The 21,478-nt window shown below is 36.0% G+C and overlaps 1 protein-coding gene across 1 annotated transcript in view; it reads left to right on the forward strand.

The window, feature by feature from the left end:
- Nucleotides 1-21,478, forward strand: part of LOC147018414 (membrane metallo-endopeptidase-like 1) — a 108,789-nt gene that overhangs the window by 30,754 nt on the left and 56,557 nt on the right. The window contains exons 4-10 of the mRNA XM_085898033.1: nt 806-967; nt 7,081-7,161; nt 8,074-8,169; nt 8,637-8,755; nt 10,202-10,267; nt 10,554-10,688; nt 12,202-12,291. Coding sequence (XP_085754159.1) covers nt 806-967; nt 7,081-7,161; nt 8,074-8,169; nt 8,637-8,755; nt 10,202-10,267; nt 10,554-10,688; nt 12,202-12,291 — 749 coding nt within the window. The remainder of the gene's footprint in view (nt 1-805; nt 968-7,080; nt 7,162-8,073; nt 8,170-8,636; nt 8,756-10,201; nt 10,268-10,553; nt 10,689-12,201; nt 12,292-21,478) is intronic.

Below are 21,478 nucleotides of genomic sequence, written 5' to 3' on the forward strand. Positions count from 1 at the left end.
CTTTACCTGTATCCTCACCTCTTCCCTTCTTTTTATCGATTCCCAACGCAACCCTCTTGATTAAGTTATTTTAAAGATGATCACTTTTGGTACTATCATATCTTCTCAAAACAATAAAAAATATTGTACGATACAGTCATGTTTACCCAGTATTACCGGAGCGTTGTTAGCAGGGAATACGGCATGAAAAAAATGTTGGAATGTTCCAACAGAAATTCTATCCACTGAGTAAAGGAATGCTTTCAAGTGTTATATTTGACAGCCACTAGTAATGAGGAAGGTGGCGACAGAGAAAAGGAATTAACTAATAAAATTACAGGAACCATTTGGCTTTGACAAATTCCTATAATCACAATATAAGACACTTGTTAAATTCCCTGGGAAAATATCTGCTGTAAATGGGGAAATGTTGGCACAGTCAGGTATCAATCAATAGGCAAAGAGGCAGAGATGAGTACAGTAATAAGGCTTTAAGGGTGAAATCCAAATCTTCTAATGCTGTTTCAAAACAGCACATGAAAAAAGGTGCACATGGGAGCAATTTGAAGGGGAGGGGTGGGGGGGTAGTAGGCATCCCCCCTGGCCAAAGTACAGAGTCTAATGTCTACAAGTAGACATTCTCCCTCCAATATACCTTTTATAATTAATAGCATTTCTGCTACTTGAAAGGCAACCTGCCAGCCCCCCATCCCCACCCCACCGAGAAAGCTTGTGGTTGTGCCTATGGAGCTGCAGCTGTTGACACGTAGTCTAAATTAGGCCTGTGTTGTTGATCCAGTCTGATTCTTGCCTGTTTTACTTACAGCTGCTCGGATCATACAGAACATGGACGATAGTGTGCGTCCGTGTGACAATTTCTACCTGTTTGCCTGCGGTGGTTGGCTACGGAAGAATGTAATACCTGAAAGCAGCTCTCGCTATTCTACGTTTGATATATTGCGTCATGAGATGGAAGTCATTCTGAAAGGTGCATCTTGGTTTACGTTACACAATTCCTGATTTGAGAGTGCACGGTTACAAGCAGTAGCTCTATCTGCATACTTTTATGAATGTGGAATGCAAGAAACAGTAGAAAAGAGTGAATAAAGGCGTATATAGAATTACTTACGATCAAGTTGAATAAAGATGGATAAATCAAGATAAACCAAGCTAACAGCTTCGTGCCGAACCCCCTTACGGCCCCATATCATAACGGTCGTTTGGTATTACGTTTTCACCTGCACGATATGCCTCAAGGAGATATTTACTGGGGTACAGTGAAGCTTGCAGAGCAAGCCTGGTGATGGCGCAGTGGTTAGGGCAGCGGCTTGGGATCCAAAAGGTCCTGAGTTCAAGCCCCGTTGGGCCACTGAATTAATACACCAGGGGGTTGACTCAGCCTGTCATCCTTCTGAGGTCGGCGAAGTGAGTACCAGTGTACTGGGCCAGTGTATACCCCGGTTAAAATAGGTGTACCATATCCCTGTGTCGTAAGAGGCGACCAGGGTTGCGTCAGGAAGGGCATCCGGCGTAAAACATGTGCCAAATCACGATGCGGATCATACGGATGATCCGCTGTGGCGACCCCTAACGGGAGCAGCCGAAGGAAGAAGAAGGAGTGAAGCTTGCAGAGCCAGATCATTAATGTTCGTGTTCCTCATCTCAATATTAACACGTGTTCCTCCACTGCGATGACCATAATGTTTAGCATGTATCTTTTAGCCTGAACTTGAAACTCATACATAGAGTACTCATACATGCTCGTCGTGCATGCTCTACACAGAGTGTTGATTCTAGACATTTATGGCAAAGTTCCTTGGCTGGGGTTACAATCCTGGATGGATCACCACTCCGCCGCAAGATTCTCAACTGTGGGTGGAGGAATTTAGAACTTAGCCAGGGTGCCGGCGATAGCTCTCCTATTCTTCGTGAAGGACACTGTGGAAGTTTTCATATCCACTCACAAGTGCCAGCAGATGGGACACCCAGTTTATCATCCATCTTAGGAATGGCACACACTGATGAATTACCCTGCACGCAAAGCACCACGATGATAGTTTCAAGCTGAGCTGAGATTTAAACACAGGGTAAACAGCTCAGAGGCAAGTGTGTGTTTGACTCCAGGCTATTCTGTCTGCCCACCAGACAAATTGGCATCTATATTTTTTTTCATGTGATCTCCATAAAGGTTCACACACCTACTTTATCATCTTAAACTCACACAGTAAAATATTTTCTCCCCGTGCTCAATTTAGCATTGCATAGCACTCCTGACTTCATCATCACCCGTAAAGATACATTCATGGATGTTCTGTTTTGGTGTGGAAACAAGAAATAGTAATGGGTGACCAATATAGCAAATTAGAGAGGACTTTATTTGCTATACAAGATTGAAGCCTGAAAAGGCAGGCAGAGGAAGGAAGAGGAAGAAAAGGAGGAAGAAGGAAGAAGAAAAGAGGAAGAAAAGGAAGAGGAAGAAAGGGCAATGGACTGGCAGAGGAAGAAAGAAAAGGAAGAAAGGAAGAAAATAAGAGGAAGAAAAGGCCTCAGACCTCAGCTCCTTCTTCAGAGGAAGAAAAGGCAATGGACTGGCAGTGGGGCAGTGGGGCTACAGGAGAGCACACCAAGCAGAGAGTGAACAAACAGGAAAAGAGGAGAGGGAACAAGGAGGGGAGGAAATACAGCAACCCACATTGAAGAAGGCTAAGCCAATCAGGGTTATCGGGGGTAAAAATGACTGCAGACAGGAATGGGGATGACATTAGAAGGTAGTGCACTTCCCGCTTGAAGCATTGGAGAGGAGAGTGTATTTGAACAGCCTCAGGAAGGCGGTTCCACAAATGGCGGGGAAAGAGGAACAAAAATGTGGAGGTGGACATAAATTCTGGATTTGGGGATGTTAACTAACATGGCATTGATGGAAGAATGCATGCATCCTTGAGGAACTGGGAAGCATTCGGGAACTGAGAGATCAGAGGAAGCTAGGCTGGGGGGAAAGATGGTAAAAGACAGGCCACCGACCTGCCCGTGATATGACAGCAACGGGTGTTGCGCTTCGGCCTCATTAGGAGATATATCAATAATGCTGATAACTAAAGATTTCACAGACTACAAGAAAGACAGAAGATGTGTGAAGGTACCAGCACATAGGGGAGAGCATTGCTCCATTGAGTTACAGGCAAAGGCCTTGTAGGCTGAGAGTAGTTCCATTTATTTTTTAAGGATTGACTTCGAGAGCAATGGAGGACGCTAGGATGCAGCTGGCTTTTGAGGCCAGCTTTGGGATGTTGTTGGCACATAACATGGGAGATCATTGCTGATGGTGACAACTAGAAGTCCAAGTTACTGAACCTATCCCAGAGGCTGACCATGGAAATAGATAGGCGGGATCTTTTGACAATCCTTCGAGAGTGACATGGTGAGGTTTTTTTTAATTTATCCAAGGGTCGAGGTTAATGTAGGAGTTGAACAACAAAGAGCAGCAGGTTCATAAACTACAAAAAAAGAACTCCATCCCACTGACATGTCCCATTTGTTAGACCAACAAATAATCAATTCCAGATCAGCAGAGAATGACACACCGACTGTTTGCCAGTCAGTAGGGTGGAGTAATGTCTGACAAAACATCATCCACAAAACGGAAGAGATGACTGCCCAGAGAATTGTACAGGTCAGATGAAGAATCATTTTGAAACTCATTTCTGCAGGTTTTTTTTTTTTTTTGGAAGTTTCAAAGCGTACGTTGTGGTTGGGGCTTTATTGTGTGGAGAAGCAACATTCCATAGCTAAAATTTCCATATATTTGACTTTACAATTGATGTGCTGCAGTTCTTCTAATGGTTCTGAATAATATTCCCATTATTGGACTTCTTTATTGTAAACAGGCTATCATAATTATTCCCAAGAGATGGATTCCATAGCCTTCCCTATTGAAAGTAAGAGTAAGACTTTATGTGAAGGGGAATCCCGATGCTTCAAGACCATGCTATATCATTTGGACTCAAGATCAAAATGTTGAATCCCCATTCCACCTCTATCCACAACCTGAGCAGGAAACATTTTCACATTCTCCATATATATCTCCATAACAACTGTTCAGTGAATTGTTGACATGATTACTTTTGTTTCCTCATTATAAATCTAGATACCCAGCTTGCATACACTTTTTTTATGCCCAATCGTTTGAGCTTTTCTTTCTACAAGGCCTAGTGTTGGCTTAATGGTGAAGGTGGCTGGTTTAAGATCTCAGGGTCTTGAGTTCAAGCCCCTGTCAGGCCATTGACTTAAGACCAAGTCGGGTTGGCTCAGCCTGTCATCCTTCCAATGTCGGCAAAATGAGTACCAGCATGCTGGTAACAGGGAGCATTGCATCAGCGGCACATCCGTGCTCCCAGAAAATGATACAGCCAAGCAGCCATAGGCTGCATACGAATAAATAAATAAACCAATGTCACCCGCAGGGTGACCCGTATCTTGCCAAAAGGTGACCACGTGTGACTTCTTCAAGGTCACACTGAGGTGAACAGAGCTGCTATCCACCAGGAGTGACTCCTTGAGGAATATCTGCCTACGAGAGATTCCGATGAGAATCGTTCTACAGAGTAACCATGAAAAATATGCTTTTGCCTCATAACGTCACCAAATGACGTCATAATGTCTCAAGCTTGACATATCTAGAAAGCATTCATCGAGGTGTTCAATTTGAGGTTCTACACGATATGGTTCCTAAAACTTGAAAGTTTGACCTTGGGGTCAAATATGTTTGACCTTAGGCGCTAACCATGAACGTCAAGACCAATCGCCACCAAAAATTAATCAGCTGAGCGCCAGACTATGAACTATCTTCACATGAAGTTTGAAGATGATCCGATCAAAATTACTCAAAAAATAAGGGTTTTGTCAACTCCCCTGATTTGCGACAAAGTGACCTTGACCTTTGACCTTGACCTTCAAAATTTTGTGCACTGAAAGGGACCTCTATAAGCCTCTGATATACGAAGTTACAAAAATTTCCAATGATAACTGTGCTCTGCAGAATTTTTTATACGTGAATACAGACGAACAAAAAAATGAAAAAATAAAAAAAAAACATACAAGCTGACTAACATATCGTGCAAAAACTTCGTTTTGGCAAGATAATAAATAATTATATCTACAGTGGTATGACAAATGAGCAGGATTTCAGCGGTAACAACTAACAGCAGTGGTATGACAAATGAGAAACTCGTGAGATTTCCAGATGACTTTCACATGATGCTACATGTAAAATAACTGCATAACACTCCTCAAGTATAGTGTTACAATTTACAGATAATATTATTTGAACGAGATTTGGACATTATGGGTCATAGTCAATGAAGGAGTCAAAGCATGAAATGTTAACCCTACCCTGTGTTTACCTGCGATATACAGTGCTTTCAGAAAGTATTCACACCCCATGACTTTTGGCACATTTTGTTGCTTTACAGCCTGAATTTAAAATGGATTAAATTTAAATTTTTTGACACCGATCAACACAAAATACCCCATAATGATAGAGTGAAAACATATTTTTAGAAATTTTTTCAAATTAATCTAAAATGAAAAGCTGAAATATCTTGCATCAATAAGTACTATGCAACCCCTTTGCTATGATAATCCAAATTGAGCTCAGGTGAATCCAATTTCCTTTGATCATCCTTGAGATGTCTCCACAACTTGATTTGAGTCTACCTGTGGCCAACTCAATTGATTGGACATGATTTAGAAAGAAACACACCTTTCTATATGAGGTCCTACAGTTGACAGTGCATGTCAGAGCACAAACTCTACCGTAAAGTCCAGGGAACTGTCCGTAGAATGCCGAGATAGAATTGTGAGGAGGCATAGATATGGAGAAGGGTATAAAACGATTCCTAGAGTGTTGAAAGTTCCCAAGAGCACAGTGAGCTCCATCATTAGGAAATGGAAAGAATTTGGAACTACCCAGACTGTTCCTACAGCTGGCCGTCTTTATGAAACTGGGCAAGGACCATGGTCAGGGAGGTGACCAATAATTCAATAACCACTCTGACAGAACTAGAGTTCCTTGGCTGAGATGGGAGAACCTGCTGGAAGGATAACAGTCTTTGCAGCACTTCACAAATCTCAGCTTTATGGGAGAGTGGCCAGACAGAAGCCACTCCTGAGAAAAAGGCACATCACAGCATGCGTGCAGTTTGCAAAATGGCACGTGAAAGACTCTGAGAGCATGAGGCAAAATATTCTGTGGTCTGTTGAGACAAAAATTGAACACTGGCCTGAATGCAAAGTGCTATGTCTGGCAGAAGAAGAAAGGCACTGCTCATCACCCATCTAACACCATCCCGACAGTGAAGCATGGTGGTGGCAGCATCATTCTATGGGGGTCTTTTCAGTGGCAGGGACTTGAAGATTTGTAAGGATCGAGGGAACAATGAATGGAGCCAAATACAGGCAAATCCCTGAGAACCTGCTTCAGAGTGCAAATGACCTTCAATTGTGGTGAAGATTTACGTTCCAACAAGACAATGACCCCAAGCATACAGCCAAAGCAACACGAGAATAGTTTCAGAACAGGAATGTGAAAGTCCTTGAATTGCACAGCAAATGCCCAGACTTGAATCCTATTGAGAATCTGTGGAAAGACTTGAAGATTGCTGTTCACTGACACTCCCCATACAACTTGACAGAGCTTGAGAAAATCTGCAAGGAAGAATGGGAGAAAATCACCAAATCCAGATGTGCAAAGCTGATACAGACATACCCATGAAGACTCGAAGCTGTAATCGCTGCCAAAGGCGCTTCTACATTGTATTGACTCAGGAGGTTGAACACTTATTGACGCAAGACATTTCAGAATTTCATTTTAAATTAATTTGTAAAAAAATTCTAAAATCATGTTTTCACTTTGTCATTATGGGGTATTTTTGTGTAGATCAGTGACAAAATAATTTACATTTAATCCATTTTAAATTCAGGCTTTAACACAACAAAATGTGGCAAAAGTCGAGGGGTGTGAATACTTTCTGAAAGTGTTGTACAAAGCCAAATATCTCTTGGTTTGTTTAATAAATAACTTGGTCTTCCTCGTTTTTTTTACAGATATTCTTGGGAAACCAAATATTGGAGATAGGGAAGCAGTGAAGAAAGCTAAAATGCTCTACAGGTCGTGTATCAATGAAAGTAAGTACATCCTCCAGTCCACATGCTTTCAATCATCCTCTCTGTAGCTCTCAGTTTGATTTGTTCTGCCAACAATAATGTGTGTAGTAAGGGCTGTAATGTGGATTATGAAGGGTTCTTGCTTATTGTACACACCTACTTTAAAAGATGTGCATGATACATGTAAAGATGTAATCCTGATTTGTGGACGCACTTTAAATCGGTCTAATTAATGATAAATGTTAATGACTTTTTGAATGGAATTTGGTTCTTTGAAAGTTGAAATAACATATCTCTGTGCTTTTGTGTCTGTAAGGAAACAACAGAGATTTAAAAGATTGATCAAGCTGAGTTAAATACTCATCATCCTTAACTTTCAAACTTCTTGTTAAAGTTCAACATCCGTGGGGTTATAGACCTGGATGGATGGGTTCAACTATTTATGCATAATTCATTTAGAAACTATTGTCATCACACACACACACACACACACACACACACACACACACACACACACACACACACACACACACACACACACACACACACACACACACACACTTCCCTCACTTCTTCCCTGCCAAAGGTCTTCTCCTCGTAAAAATGAGGTACTAACCATCCTGCACACTGCACATGGCACAAAACGTCCCTTCCAAATTATCGAAAACTTTTGGATCCAGCACCCCATCATTGCATCATTCGAGGTTTCATTTTAGCCCATGTGGAAGTATAGGTAACACATGATCTGTTCATAAAGTATAGGTAACACTTGAGAGTTGTGCTTGTAATTGTTGCTGCAATATTTTTTACTTTCAGGAATTGTTTTATGAAATGGGAAAGCTCTGCCATGTTTGTGATCTTTGATAAACCTTCCTTACTGATCTTGAAGCTTGCTCTAGTACACACAGATATCTTCTTTTCTACCCGTTAAAGGCCAGATTGACAAACGAGACTCAGAGCCTTTACTGAACATTATGGAGGATATTGGTGATTGGCCAGTGGCTCAAGATACCTGGGACATCAAATATGGTAAACATTACAGATGTATGTAATGCAAAGTGTCTGATATGTATATTCATCTGAGCATGGTGTTGGCTTAGAGGTTATGGTGGCTGGCTTGGGACCTACGGGTCCTGAATTTGAGCCCCTATCCCTGTTGAAATAACACCAGGTGGGGTTGATTCAGCCTGTCATCCTTCTGAGGTTGATGAAATGAGTACCAGTCTACTGGGGTAATAACCATTCGGGGTAACCTGCATTGGAGTGGAGACCCATCCAGTACTGTACTTCTTGCCAATGAAACTGCCTCGGCAGCCCTATCTGCATTTAGTGTGCAAACGGAATGGTATTATTATTATTATTATTATTATTATTATTATTATCATATTATTATGTATCATTTTAAGTTTTTTTGTGACTTTTGTCAAAATGAGAGAACATGATTCGAAGATTACTTTAGTGATTTGGTAACACGAGCAACTCTATTACCTTTGCAGAAAATCATTGGAGGTTGGACAACATATTGCCCTTGTTAACCACCAACTTTGGGGAAAGACCTGTCATAGACATGTTTGTTGGTGTTGATGACAAAGATTCCAGCAAACACATCATTCATGTAAGGTTTTTGTGCTCGTGCCACATGTGTATGTGTCTTGGACCTGTTTTTAGAGTAGAAACTAAAGTAGGGTAGAAAAGTTTGTGTCCACTTAAACCAATGCCAAGCTTTCTCATACCACAAATTCAAAAAATAATTTTTCATAATATTAAACATATTTGGTCATATTATTTCATTTATTATAGTTATTATTGATTTAAACTTTGTCTTAACAGAAAAAATGAATGGCGAATATGTTTGAGAGAAAGATAAAATTTATGTGAGCAGTCCTCTGACTATGCTCTAAAGCGAATTACAACACTGTTGGGAAAATATTCACTCCAAACATAATCCACAAACTACTTAGATCAATTCCAAATGGAGTTGAAGCAGTGCTCAAGGCAAAAGGGGGTCACACTGATTATTAGCCCCAATTGGACTTAGTCCGAAACGGGGGCATATTGATTTGGTCTCGATTTTCATGTCTCTGCGTGCAACCATATTTCGGACATGTATGAACCGATTTTATTCAAACTTGGCACACAGATAATGAACGATGGCTTACATAAGCACGTCATTGTTTTTTTGAGATCAGATCCAAGATGGCCGACTGATGGCCATTTTAGTTGTAAAAAAAAAAACCCGGTGTCGAACACGTCCTCAACCATTTCTTGGACATGCGTTACCAATGTTGTTCAAACTTGGCACCCGGATAACGAATGATGGCTTAAATATGCACGTCATTACTTTTTATTTTGAGATCAGTACAGATCCAAGATGGCCGACTGGTGGCCATTTTGTTACTGAAACGTGTCTCCCAACCATTTCTCAGACTTGGTGCCCTGTCCAATTGTCCAATGCATTGTCCAATTTTGTTCAAACATGGCACAAACACAATACATGACGGCATACACGTGCCCCTCACTATATTTTCTATCTGATCAAAGATTGCCGATTGGTAGACTGGCGGCCATTTTAGTTGTACATAAATATGGTCTCGCCCTTGAACTCCATGCAGAAAAATTACTAAAATTGGGGCTGTGACATTTTATGTCTTTTTTTTAACTTGTAGATGAAACGTAAAGACATTTTATTTTTTTCTATTATAATATTTGGGTGTTATATTCTAAGGAGTTCATGGAAATCCCTAGAAAGTGCTTTTGGTTTCCTTTACAATTATCTATCTTGTTATCACGTCTAATTCTAAAACTTTGCACCTGGACTCAGACTTTTGTACCTCGTTGTAGGCGTTTGATAAATGAAATGAATTATGAAATAAAGATTGGTTTAAAAGTCCTGCTGTTACTAAACGTGCCACACCCAACAACAACTTTCTTTTGAACTTCGTCATGATATGTTGATCATCCTGTTTACCAGAGCAAACTCCTCCCACGCCCCCAACCCCAATAATTTTGCCAATTAACCCTCTACATATCATTGAATACCATTTTTCCTTGTCTGAGCTAGATTGACCAACCTTCCCTCGGTCTACCCTCAAGAGAATATTACTTTGAAAACGGCCATTACAAAGTGGTGGGTTTTACATTCTGCAATATGTGTACACAAAACAATATCCATCTACTCCTTGACTACATTAACACAAATGCTTTCAAGAGGGAAATCAATCAACCTTGCTTTGGCTAAAACCAAAGTTACTCATTTAATTATGTACACTCGTGATTTTCTCACATTTATTCACATGTCTGTGAGAAAAGTTGGGAAAACTGAGCTATATTGTGTCTCCTTGCTTAATTTAAAGTGCATCTCTTTGGAAACTATTGTGTAATAGGTTGAATGTTCTCTTAAATGTCTACTGCAGGCCCGAGATGCGTACCTGAACTTCATGATTGAACTTGCCAAGATGCTTCGAAATGCTCGTAACCTCTCGACAAATGCAGAGGATGTGGAGAGACAAATGGTTGAGGTTTTTGAGCTGGAAACAGAGATTGCTAATGTGAGCACTGCTTTTGAAACACAATTTTTTTGTCATCGCTGCCTGAAAATATCATTCTTTAATAATATATCCTCATTCTGATCGTACTGAATGTATTGTGTAATGTTGGGTTATCAGGCAATGTTAGTGCCATCCAACTTTAAAACACTAAAAAATAATGAACACTATTTCATAACAAAAAAACAAACAAACATGGTTGTGAATACAACTCTAAATCTGGTATGTGCCTATGGTACCAGCAAGTTTTATTTGAAGAAGCAAATCTAAGGTGATGAAACAGTTAGTATTTCACTTTCTCAACAAAGTTCAAGCTTCACGATTATGAGCATCACTCCCCCTACCCTCCCTCCCTTTCCCACCCCACTATCCACCATAAACACCCCACAAATATGTCTGTAATCAAATCCATATTTTGTTTTGTTTTACAGTAATCTGAGGCTCATGGAGGAGCTTGAACACAAACCATATGCAAGATGTTGCACAGTGAAAGCTGTGACATGGATTATATTAGCAGTTGTTGTCTTGTTTTTGTAGGTATCCACCATAAACAAATACACGATGCATGTAAGATGTAATATTCCTGATTCCTAGAAGCACCGTTGACAAATCAATGATATTTATGTTCACACGATACATGTAAAGATCACACACCAACACCAAAAGCAGAAGTCAAACGTTTAATCAAACCGGTCAGTTGTTGTTAGCCAATGTATATTAGACTGGAATTCAATTGTGCATTCAGCTCACTGGCTGAATCATTACTGGGGCATGGCTATGCTACTGATGTGAGCAAGATTTTGTAATTTGCTCAGGGTCCCGGTGATAACTCACCAACACTCCAGGAAGGACATGTTTGGATCTTTACGATTCACCAAGTAATGCTCGCAGATGGGACACCCAGTTCAATATCTATCTGAGGGACGGCACAAACATTGATGAATCGTCCTGTATGTGAAACACCAGAATGACAGTTTATAGCTGGGTCTTAATTCAAACCCAGGCAAGACAGCTCAGAGGTGCGTACCTCTGTCCAAGATGTACCTCTGGACCATCCTACCAGTCCCAGACCAGTCAATAAGACGATTATTTGTATACATTGTCCCCCAAGTGGTTTCACAAAGTTGTGTTGTAGTATAAATAGTTTAATGATAAAGCTGTTTTGTAGTACAAGTACTTTATTGAAGAGGCTGTGTTAGTGTTAAAAAAAAAAAGTTGCACAATATGTCTGAAATCACATTGGAAATTTTTTTTAATGTAGTTTGTATTGTTTCAACTCTGGGAATGCTTACTACAGAGGAAATTTCGCAGAAAAGTTACTTTCCCTCTGCTTTAGTTAATGGCTCCTCAAAAACAAAATAATTACATCAATTATCTTTCTTTTTTTAATCTCAAATGTGTCATAATACATGATGTTCATCATAAGAGAGGCCACGTTTTATAAAAGCACGATGATGTTTAAAAGGTTATCCACTCGAAGGCATGAAGAATAACAGTTGTGTTTTTGAGTTTGCAGATATCAGCCACAATAAAGGATCGTCATGACATCACAATGTTGTACAATAAGTTCTCACTACCAGAAATCTTGGAACATTTTCCTCTGCCAGTAAGTTTCGACACTACACTCTACTTGATGATGATAATGAGCTGTGTCACACTCTTCACAGAGCTTTGGTGCTGCCGAAGCAGTTTATTGGCAAGGGTTATGCTGGGTGGTTTGCCATTGCCTTTGCAACAGTCAGTCAGTACATAAATTTGGATTTTGGCCAGGGTGCCGGCAATAACTCGCCAACTCTTCGTGTCGGACACCGTGGGATTATTAACGTCCTCAAACTAATGCTGGCAAACAGGACGCTCACTCTGCTGCCCATTTGAGGGACAACACACACAATAGTGCCTCGCCCTGCCGACAAAACACCAGTATGACAGTTTATAGCTGTGTCGGGATTAAAATCCAGGGTAGACAGCTCAGAGGCAAGTGTGCATACCTCTAGGTTATCCTGCCGCATTGTACTTAGGTATTCTATAATTACATTATTTTTCCTGTTGTACATTATTGGTATTATGTTATACATCACATTACAGGACACTCCTGGTGTTTACATTTTTGACATTAAGATCACCGGCTTAAATGCATCATATCCCATCTGATATTGGAAGATAATCAGTCAGGCCTGAGTAGGGTGAATATACTGGTTCTGGCTCACTTTTCCCCATGTAAATGAATGGGGGATTTTCAGCGATACATATTTTTTTCCCTAAAAATAAACCCCCTTTTTATCCCAAGGTATATTTATTTGTCTCCCCTTTTAACCTGGGGACACTTTTTTCAAATAACCCATGCAATAAGATAAAGATTTGTTAAAGGTGATTCGAAAGAAATATCTGAAACGTCTAAGCCTCGGGACACTCTTTATCAAATAACCGATGCATATTGTTTAGCTCACTCATTGAACCTATAAAGATTTGTTCATTCTCAAATTCCTTCAATAGTTTAATTTTCTTTGCACAATAATCCCCATCTAAAATATTGAAAAACAAAACATTTGAATCTTTATATTTTTTAAGATACCCCTTTTGTGCCATTACGAAATGATAAACTTCTCTTAATGCTCTTGTTTGACCACCTCCTGAGCCACATATCATTTTGAGATTATAGTAAATTGTTTTTTTCATTGTTCAATTGATAACCATCAAAGTTTTCAGTCCATTCAAGGATATTCATTTTTTTCTTTACATCCTCCAACTTACTACTTTTTAAATTGATTCGCTTATTTGTTTTATTTACCTTTGTTGTAGTTATTTTTTCAATAAGACTTATTTGATATTTTTCACATTCATTATGTTTTCCATTTATATACCAAGACTGAGATTTTCTCCACTCTTTAGTTTGATTAATACTTGGTTTGACCATTTATATATTGCGAAAAAATGCGGTGGTAGCCCTTAAAAAACCCTAACCCATCTTCCCATCGTTAAAACACAATCTATTCTATTCACTCTATCATACAATATCCATATGGAACACAATCTATTCCATTATCTAAAATAAATCTCTTATCATCAAAGGCTCCTAATGCCTTTTTATTTACTTCTTCACTATATATGTTATGTTTATAACTTCTTATTGTATTCATTTTCCTATATTCTTCTTTCTTATTCATCAAACAATTATAATAATTTCTAAAAGTTATTGATTTCTTTATTACATATTTCTTTATTCCCTTTAACCTCTTTAACCTCAATCCAATAAACTCACTCATTACTTTTCCACCCAACTCATCCTTAAACTTACCAATAACCTTTTCATTCTTTTTGGAAAATAACTCACTCTTCTTGCTGAAATTACTTGTATTATATACTCCAATATTTTTCTTCATATCTTTATAAACATCATCAGTTTTTATATCTAGGATAAAACTATCAATGTCCATATACAACAATGAAACATTTTCACCATACTCTTTCTTTAAGTCATTATACAAATAATCATACATCAATATCTTTGATAAATCAAGAACTGCTGTTCCAATATAAATTGGTTTATCCATTACAATACTTTCCTTTTTCATATGAATTGCAGAAAAGTTCTCTGAAAAAACCTCCTCTCTCTCAAAACTTGGTTTATTTATCAATCTTGAAGCTTCTTTCCAAGATGTTGCGAATCTAATGCTTTGCCTGTTTCGAACATTTTCCATAGTCTTTCCAAATACAGCATTATTCATTAATTTATAAAAGTCCCCTTCAAATTTTACTTTTGTATTTGCTCTCATATCTGTATTGAATTGAATATACTTTTTCACCCAAGGACTTTGTTTACATTTTAAAACTCTATGAATTTTAGCTACTCTCAATCCTTCTCTCAAAAACTGTTTTAAGCTTCTCTGATGCAAAACATATCCCTCTTTATCATAGAATGTTGTTAATAACTTTTCTGTTGATTTGCCTTTAATATTAAAACTTTTATGATAATCACTGAACCATTCTTTCTTTGGGGTTTCTTTCTCACATGCAAAAGGAAGGTCTTTATGCTTATTATGAAGATCACTCGGGTACCTCAAATCAACTTCAAAATAATAACCTTCTTCTTCGTCATTCAATTCCTCTTGAGAAGAAATAACAATATTCATCAAAGCCTTTTCATAATCCTTTTCTTCCACCCACTCTAATTTACCATAAGGCAGAGATTGAGACATTGCCCATCCATACAAATTATTAGCATCAAAATACATCAAATAATTACTATCTTTTTCACTATCATAATTTGGAAGATATTTATTATTTGCTTTAGCATATCTTTTGAACATACTTGTGATATTCCACCTCTCTTGGACTTCTCAATCATCAAAAGCATATCAACATCACTGATTAAATCTATATCTTGTTTTGTCATTTTCAACATTGCACTCCAAGCTAAACCAGGAGCTGTGAAATAGTGGGCAGGATCTAATCCATAACAATTTTTATTATGACAGAGTGATCTAAAAGCTTCAAACACATCAGCTAACAATAAAACATGTTTTTAGATATAAATCATGATATTCTCCAAGGTTCTTTATCTTAAATATTTTCCATATTTCTTGTGCGTGTTTATATTCCTTATCACTTATCTCTTCTTCATAAAGGTTATTATAGAAACTTTCTTTTGAAGGAAGTTGTGTTTCTTTAAATCTCATAAATGAATCCATATAATCATAAGGATAAATTCCCTTACTTGTAAGAATTTTCTCTTTACTTTGAATTTCATTCCTTGTTTGAATTTCCTCTCTCGTGAGAATTCCTTCTTTAATCAGAATTTCATCTTTAATCAGAATTTCCTCTTTAGTTAGAATTTCATTCATTGTTCGAATTTTCTTTATAATTAGAATTTCATCTTCAGTTAGAATTTCTTCATTAATTTCCTCATTAATTAGAATTTCCTCTTTACTTTGAATTCTCTCTTTAATCTGAATTTCCTCTTTAGTGAGAATTTCCTCTTTTGGAAAGAATGAATTAAGATTTGGAAAAGAGTCCGTGGAGCTTAGATTTGATGCGAGGTAGGCTAGTGGTGTTCCCATAAACTTGTAAGAATCTAGAAACCTAATACGAGTTAAAGGTTTTGTGAATATCATTTTTGTAAATGAAATATACTTTTGACTTGTGTTTGTTATGGCAGAAATATTCCCTGGTGTTTTTGAAAGTTCATTTATAAATAGATGTGTATCATAGTTGGCGCTGTTGTGAAGAAAGACTGGAATAAAAGAAGGTAATTTATAATTAAGATTACAACAGGAATGAGCGGGACCTCTATATTTACCAGTAAGATGACAATGATCCCTAACTTTAGACTCCTTAATTTCCCCCTCACAAATATGACAGATATTGTTCTTTCTAAATTCTAATTTTTCTTCTTTGGTTAATTTTATCGGTTCATTTGTTTCTTTCATTAATTTAGTGAGTCTTATACAATCCTTTTCTAATCGTTTTACAAACTCTTGTGAAGCTTTTTTTCCACTATAATGTTCAAGTTTGTTATACTTTTCTCCAACAGATGATTTGATATAATAACAGAAACCACAAGGAATATGTTTTTGATATTTATTTGTATATGATTCTTTTGGATTAGGAGAAGCAGTATTTATCTTTTTAAGGATACTTTCAAAATCAGCGTATATCACAAATGGGTGCATGATAGATTTATTATAATCTTCTAAAGAAATCTTTTCACCAGGTTTAGGCATTGTAATTACAGCTGATTTATGATTACTACAATATTTTAAATGTTGTTCTAATCGTTCTTTTGTATGAAATGAATTAAGACATCGCTTACAAGGATATATTTTGTTTGCTGTTCTGAATACCTGAGAAGAGATTAATCTTGATAAATTATTGATGTATGTGTAATGTGAATTATTTCCAACACTAAAATATAAAAGATCAATGTTTGTTTCTTCATTTTTATAGTTGTTTGAAATTTTTAATATTTGAACTTTGTTTGTATCTGTTAATCCATATACATTAATAGAAAGATTATTCTTTTTCTCAAATTTAGGAATATCTGTTAGTGGCATTGGGAATTTAAAATCTTTAATGTCCAAGGTATTCTCATATTTCATATATTGTTTTACTCTTTCTGAATTACATTTTGGTGGATGAAAGTGAGCAAGAACAGACCAGAGAAAACATTTATTATCATTGTTCTTAATATTAACAACTGCCTTCTTTAGTTTTATTTCTTTTGGTAATTCAATATAAGAAGAAGCTTTAAGAGGGTTTGATTTTAGAATGTATATGTCTAAAAAGATGATTTTTTAAATATTGAATCCACTTCCTACCACTGTATTATCAACATCCTCCTCTTGTTTTGATAGTTCTTCATAAACCCCACTATTCAAAAAATCTTGAAATGATGTTATAAAATGAAGATCTGTTCTCATATAAGGAGTTTGTTCTTCATCTTGTCTTTTCATATTCATTTTCACTCCCATATAAAACTTTAAAGTTTTCATTTCTTTTAATGTCTTTTTAATAACTTTTTCAACATCAGGTTTCACTATTTCAATTGATTCAGCTATTGATGATGGACCGGGTTCTCCAAATTGAAAAATCCTTATTTTTATATTCCCTTTAAATGCACCATCAGTGTTTTCAATATAATAGTCTCCCTTTACTTTAAACTCATTTTTCTTGTGTTTTTGTGATTGAAGGTGATTCTTATAACTAGTCTTCAAAACATCCTTTGAACAGATATCACAATGTTTTCTTTCAAACTCAAGAGGAGATATTTTATGAAATAGATTAAATGTGTGTTTGTTGGTTCGGAGGTGTTTTCTATAATGTTTATATTCGTGATTACAAACATCGCAGTATGTTGTATTCACCATATTTATATAATAAATCTTTGCTTACACTAAAATTTTCTTGATGAAAATTTCGTTTATTTTACAGGTGAATCTGTGCTTAAACCCATTTTATCCTCCAACTTTTTCACTTAATAAATACAATGTTTCAAGACACAAAAGACAAGTTTCAATCAATCTCTTCATTTGTTAAAGATACTGAGAAATATGTCAAGGATGTAAAATTGAACAAAGATAAATATAACAACTATTGCATAAAAACAATTATGGTAAATAATATGAGTTCTTCAATTTCCTTCAGTGGAAGGGCTTTTAGTATACCTGGTAGAACATCAATTAAAGTATCTCTAACAAAAGTTTCTCCTCTCCTTCTGGTAATATATTCAAAACTAGAAAAAGCAATGAAACAAGAAAAAGTATCAAAAAACAAAAACCTGATGGATGAAGCTTTTGAAAGAAAAGATAAGACCATCTGTAATATGCAAGGAGAAATTTGTATTTTTTTTCAACAACCCTAAAGATGTAAATCCTGATGAAATAAAGGATGTTAATATATCAGGTGAAATGACATTTCGTTCAATAGTAGTTAACGATCATTTTAAAATTACCTTTAATATAAAAAATGTTGTCATTGAATCTGGTAATGAAAAAAAGTATATTGATATCGATGGTAATATTATTAAATATGAGTCAATATACAACTGAAAGTATAGATGAATTTCAGTTTAAGTAAAGTTTTACTTTATAAATATGCTAGACTTTCCTGATTCTCCATATGACAAATTTGAGAATTGTCCTGCGTGTGAAAGACGGGGATTAAACACAGAGTCAAAAGCCTATAAACAATGTATATTCTGTGATTATCTTCTAATTAATGATAATAAAAAATATAAAAAGGAAAATAATTCTTTTAGATTTACACCAAAAATGAATTACTTTACAAGATTGATTAGAGAAATTAATGTAAAGTACGAGGGTGATAACACACCTTTCCTTACAAGGGAAGAAACTGAACGTATAAGAGAAATGTTCAAAGGATTGTTGTTATATATTATTCATGGATGTAATTTTCAGGGAAATATCAACACAAGATATTGTATAAATAAAATAATGGATTATCTTGAAATTAAACCTGAACTTAGGATAAAATATAGAGTTTCTAAAAAAGCCAATAATAAATTAAATAACCTGTTTTCCAAATATATAAATGAATGATTTTTTACCCATTTGGGAAAATAAGATAAAATTTAACAACCATAAAAATCTCCCAAATTCATTAAGATGTCTCATAGTTGGTTCAAGTGGATGTGGAAAAACCTGCTTACTTTTAAAGATGCTCCTCACTCCCAACTTTTTAGATTATGATAATTTAATAATTTTCACAAAGTCGAGTTTTCAACCAGAGTATCAACTACTCTCACAAGGTTTTAATGCTGGTCTTCAAAAAGAAGATATAATCGGTTTATTTAAACTTCAAAAAAACCTAAATGATTATAACATTGAAGATACAATTCAACTATTTTGTGATACACAGAGATGTGAAAATAAATCAAATCCGATAACTTGTATTCTTAGTGATAATACAGATGATATACCGTCTCCCCAAGATTTGGATAAATCAAAAAAGAACCTCGTTATCTTTGATGATTGTGTTAATGAGAGAAACCAAACGGTAATGGACAGCTACTACACAAGAGGGAGACATTCTTCTTGTAATTGTATTTATCTTAGTCAATCATACTTTCAACTTCCTCGTCGTTCCATCAGAAACAATGCTCATACTTTTATTTTATTCAAGTTAAATTCAATAGATATCAATAATTTTTGGAGAGATAATTGTTCTACATTATGTAGTAAAAAGAAATTTGAGGATTACATGAAGCACACGACTGAAAAATATAAATATATTGTTGTGAAACAAGATGAGATATTAAGGGATATATTTTTTGTTTTATAAACAATTACATATATAAATGACAACTATTATTGTAAATCTTGTGGGTAAATCTGCTTCTGGAAAAAACTTTCATAAATCAAGGTTCTTGTGTTGTACAAATGAGAATATTGTAAATTTACTTAAAAAACACCCCGTGATACACATTGTATCAACAACTAGAGCAATAAGACCTGGAGAAGTAAAAGGTGAAGATTATCACTATATTTCAGTGGAGGAACATATGCGATTGAGGAATGAAGGTCAAATATTTGATGAGGTTTCTCTTGGTACAACAAAATATTCACATTGTAAGAGTGAGTTAAGGAAACTAAAATCTGGTGGTCTTGGGATATTAGAAACTAATCCAGAAGGAACGAGACAAATTATTAAACATCTGAGCGGAGTGAAGATTTTATCATTCGGTTTTGATGTTGATGAAGAAACTCAACGCAAACGTATGAAAAGCAGAGATGCAAGTATTAGTGAAGAAGAAATTACAACTCGCATTAATGTTAATAAAGAATTTGATGAAATATTTAAAGAAAAGGATTTATTTGAACACATCTACTTGAATGATGAAGAAAAGGAAAATTTCCCTGTTGATCTTTACAATTCATTAAATGATATTTTACAATAAATAAATGGATGCAAAAGAAAGAGCAAGAAGATTTAAGGAACATCAAGAGTTGGTTTCAAAAGTTGTAAAACAGCAGGAAGACATAAAGAAGAAACGCAGACAGAAACTAACGGGCGAAGAAGCATTTGAAAGAAAACAAGAGAAATTTTTTAAACCACTTTTAAAAACTTCCCAAGAAGAAATGAAAGATGTTTCCACAGTCCCACAGTAGAATATACTCCTAAAAAACTTCAAATGTTAAAAGATTTTGATCAAATGACGGAGGAAGAATTAGAGCATTTAGGAGAATTAAAGGTATATGATGATGAAGGTTTATTTCAACAACTGGAAGAGATTAATCGACCCCCTGATTATATTGTGAATGCTCTTCAAAACAATGAATATTCAGCGGATTCAAAAACCAAAGCAGGACTCATTCCAACAGAACAACCAGCAATATTTCATCTTGTTCAAGAAAAGGTATTGATATTTAATGATGAATTAAGGTTCTTGGGTTCTGCTCAATCCCCTGCTAAACGAACTCCAAGATTAATGTTTCTTCTCACAAAAGATGGAAGACAAGGTTCAACTGTGAGGGATGAATCAAAGTATATTGATAAACCATTGGATATGAAAAATAATGATGATAGAGTATATATTGATCTGCTGAACACTCTAAATTATAGGGTTAGTATTTCTAGTAAAAGTAGGAAAAATGAGAAGGAGAAACACATTATTCAGGCTTTAAGTATCCTTGGTTCAGGTATTACTTTTCTTCCAAATGACCCATCGCAATTAGTTAATAGACTGTTATTGTTGTTAGGTAGTAAGAAGGCTGGAAATAACAATTGTTTTAATGAAGCATCAGCCATTTTAGACCAGTTGATGAACATGAAAATAATTAATAAATCTCAATATAAAGACATTTTATCTCATATTAAATAAGATGAGAAGCACAATGCTGAGTTTTAATTTCACAACAAGCGACCACACATCTTCATTCCCATACCCACTACAACTTGACCCAACAAAAGAATATGAGGCATCTTTATTGTCCATGGAAACTTATAATACCTTATTTAATATAACTGATAAAAATGACAAGTTTAGTTATAATCCCGGAAGTGGATACAAAACGATAACGGTCTCACCCGGAGCACATGAGATTTCTCAAATATCTTCCGAAATTGCTCGTCTTATGAAAGAACAGGGTGATGAACCAAAAATATTGTTATAGACATTCAAAAACATACTTCAAAATCAACGATTAAAGTTAAAAATAACTACAAGGTTGATTTCACAATTGATAATTCATTTAGAGAGTTATTGGGTTTCTCCTCAAAAAAGATTGAAACTAATGGGACGTTTTACAGTGATAATGTCATTCAAATATCCTCAGGAA

This window comes from Eptatretus burgeri, chromosome 10, assembly GCF_056783735.1.
Source record: "Eptatretus burgeri isolate ZD-2024b chromosome 10, Ebu_testis_v1, whole genome shotgun sequence".
Lineage (NCBI taxonomy): Eukaryota > Metazoa > Chordata > Myxini > Myxiniformes > Myxinidae > Eptatretus > Eptatretus burgeri.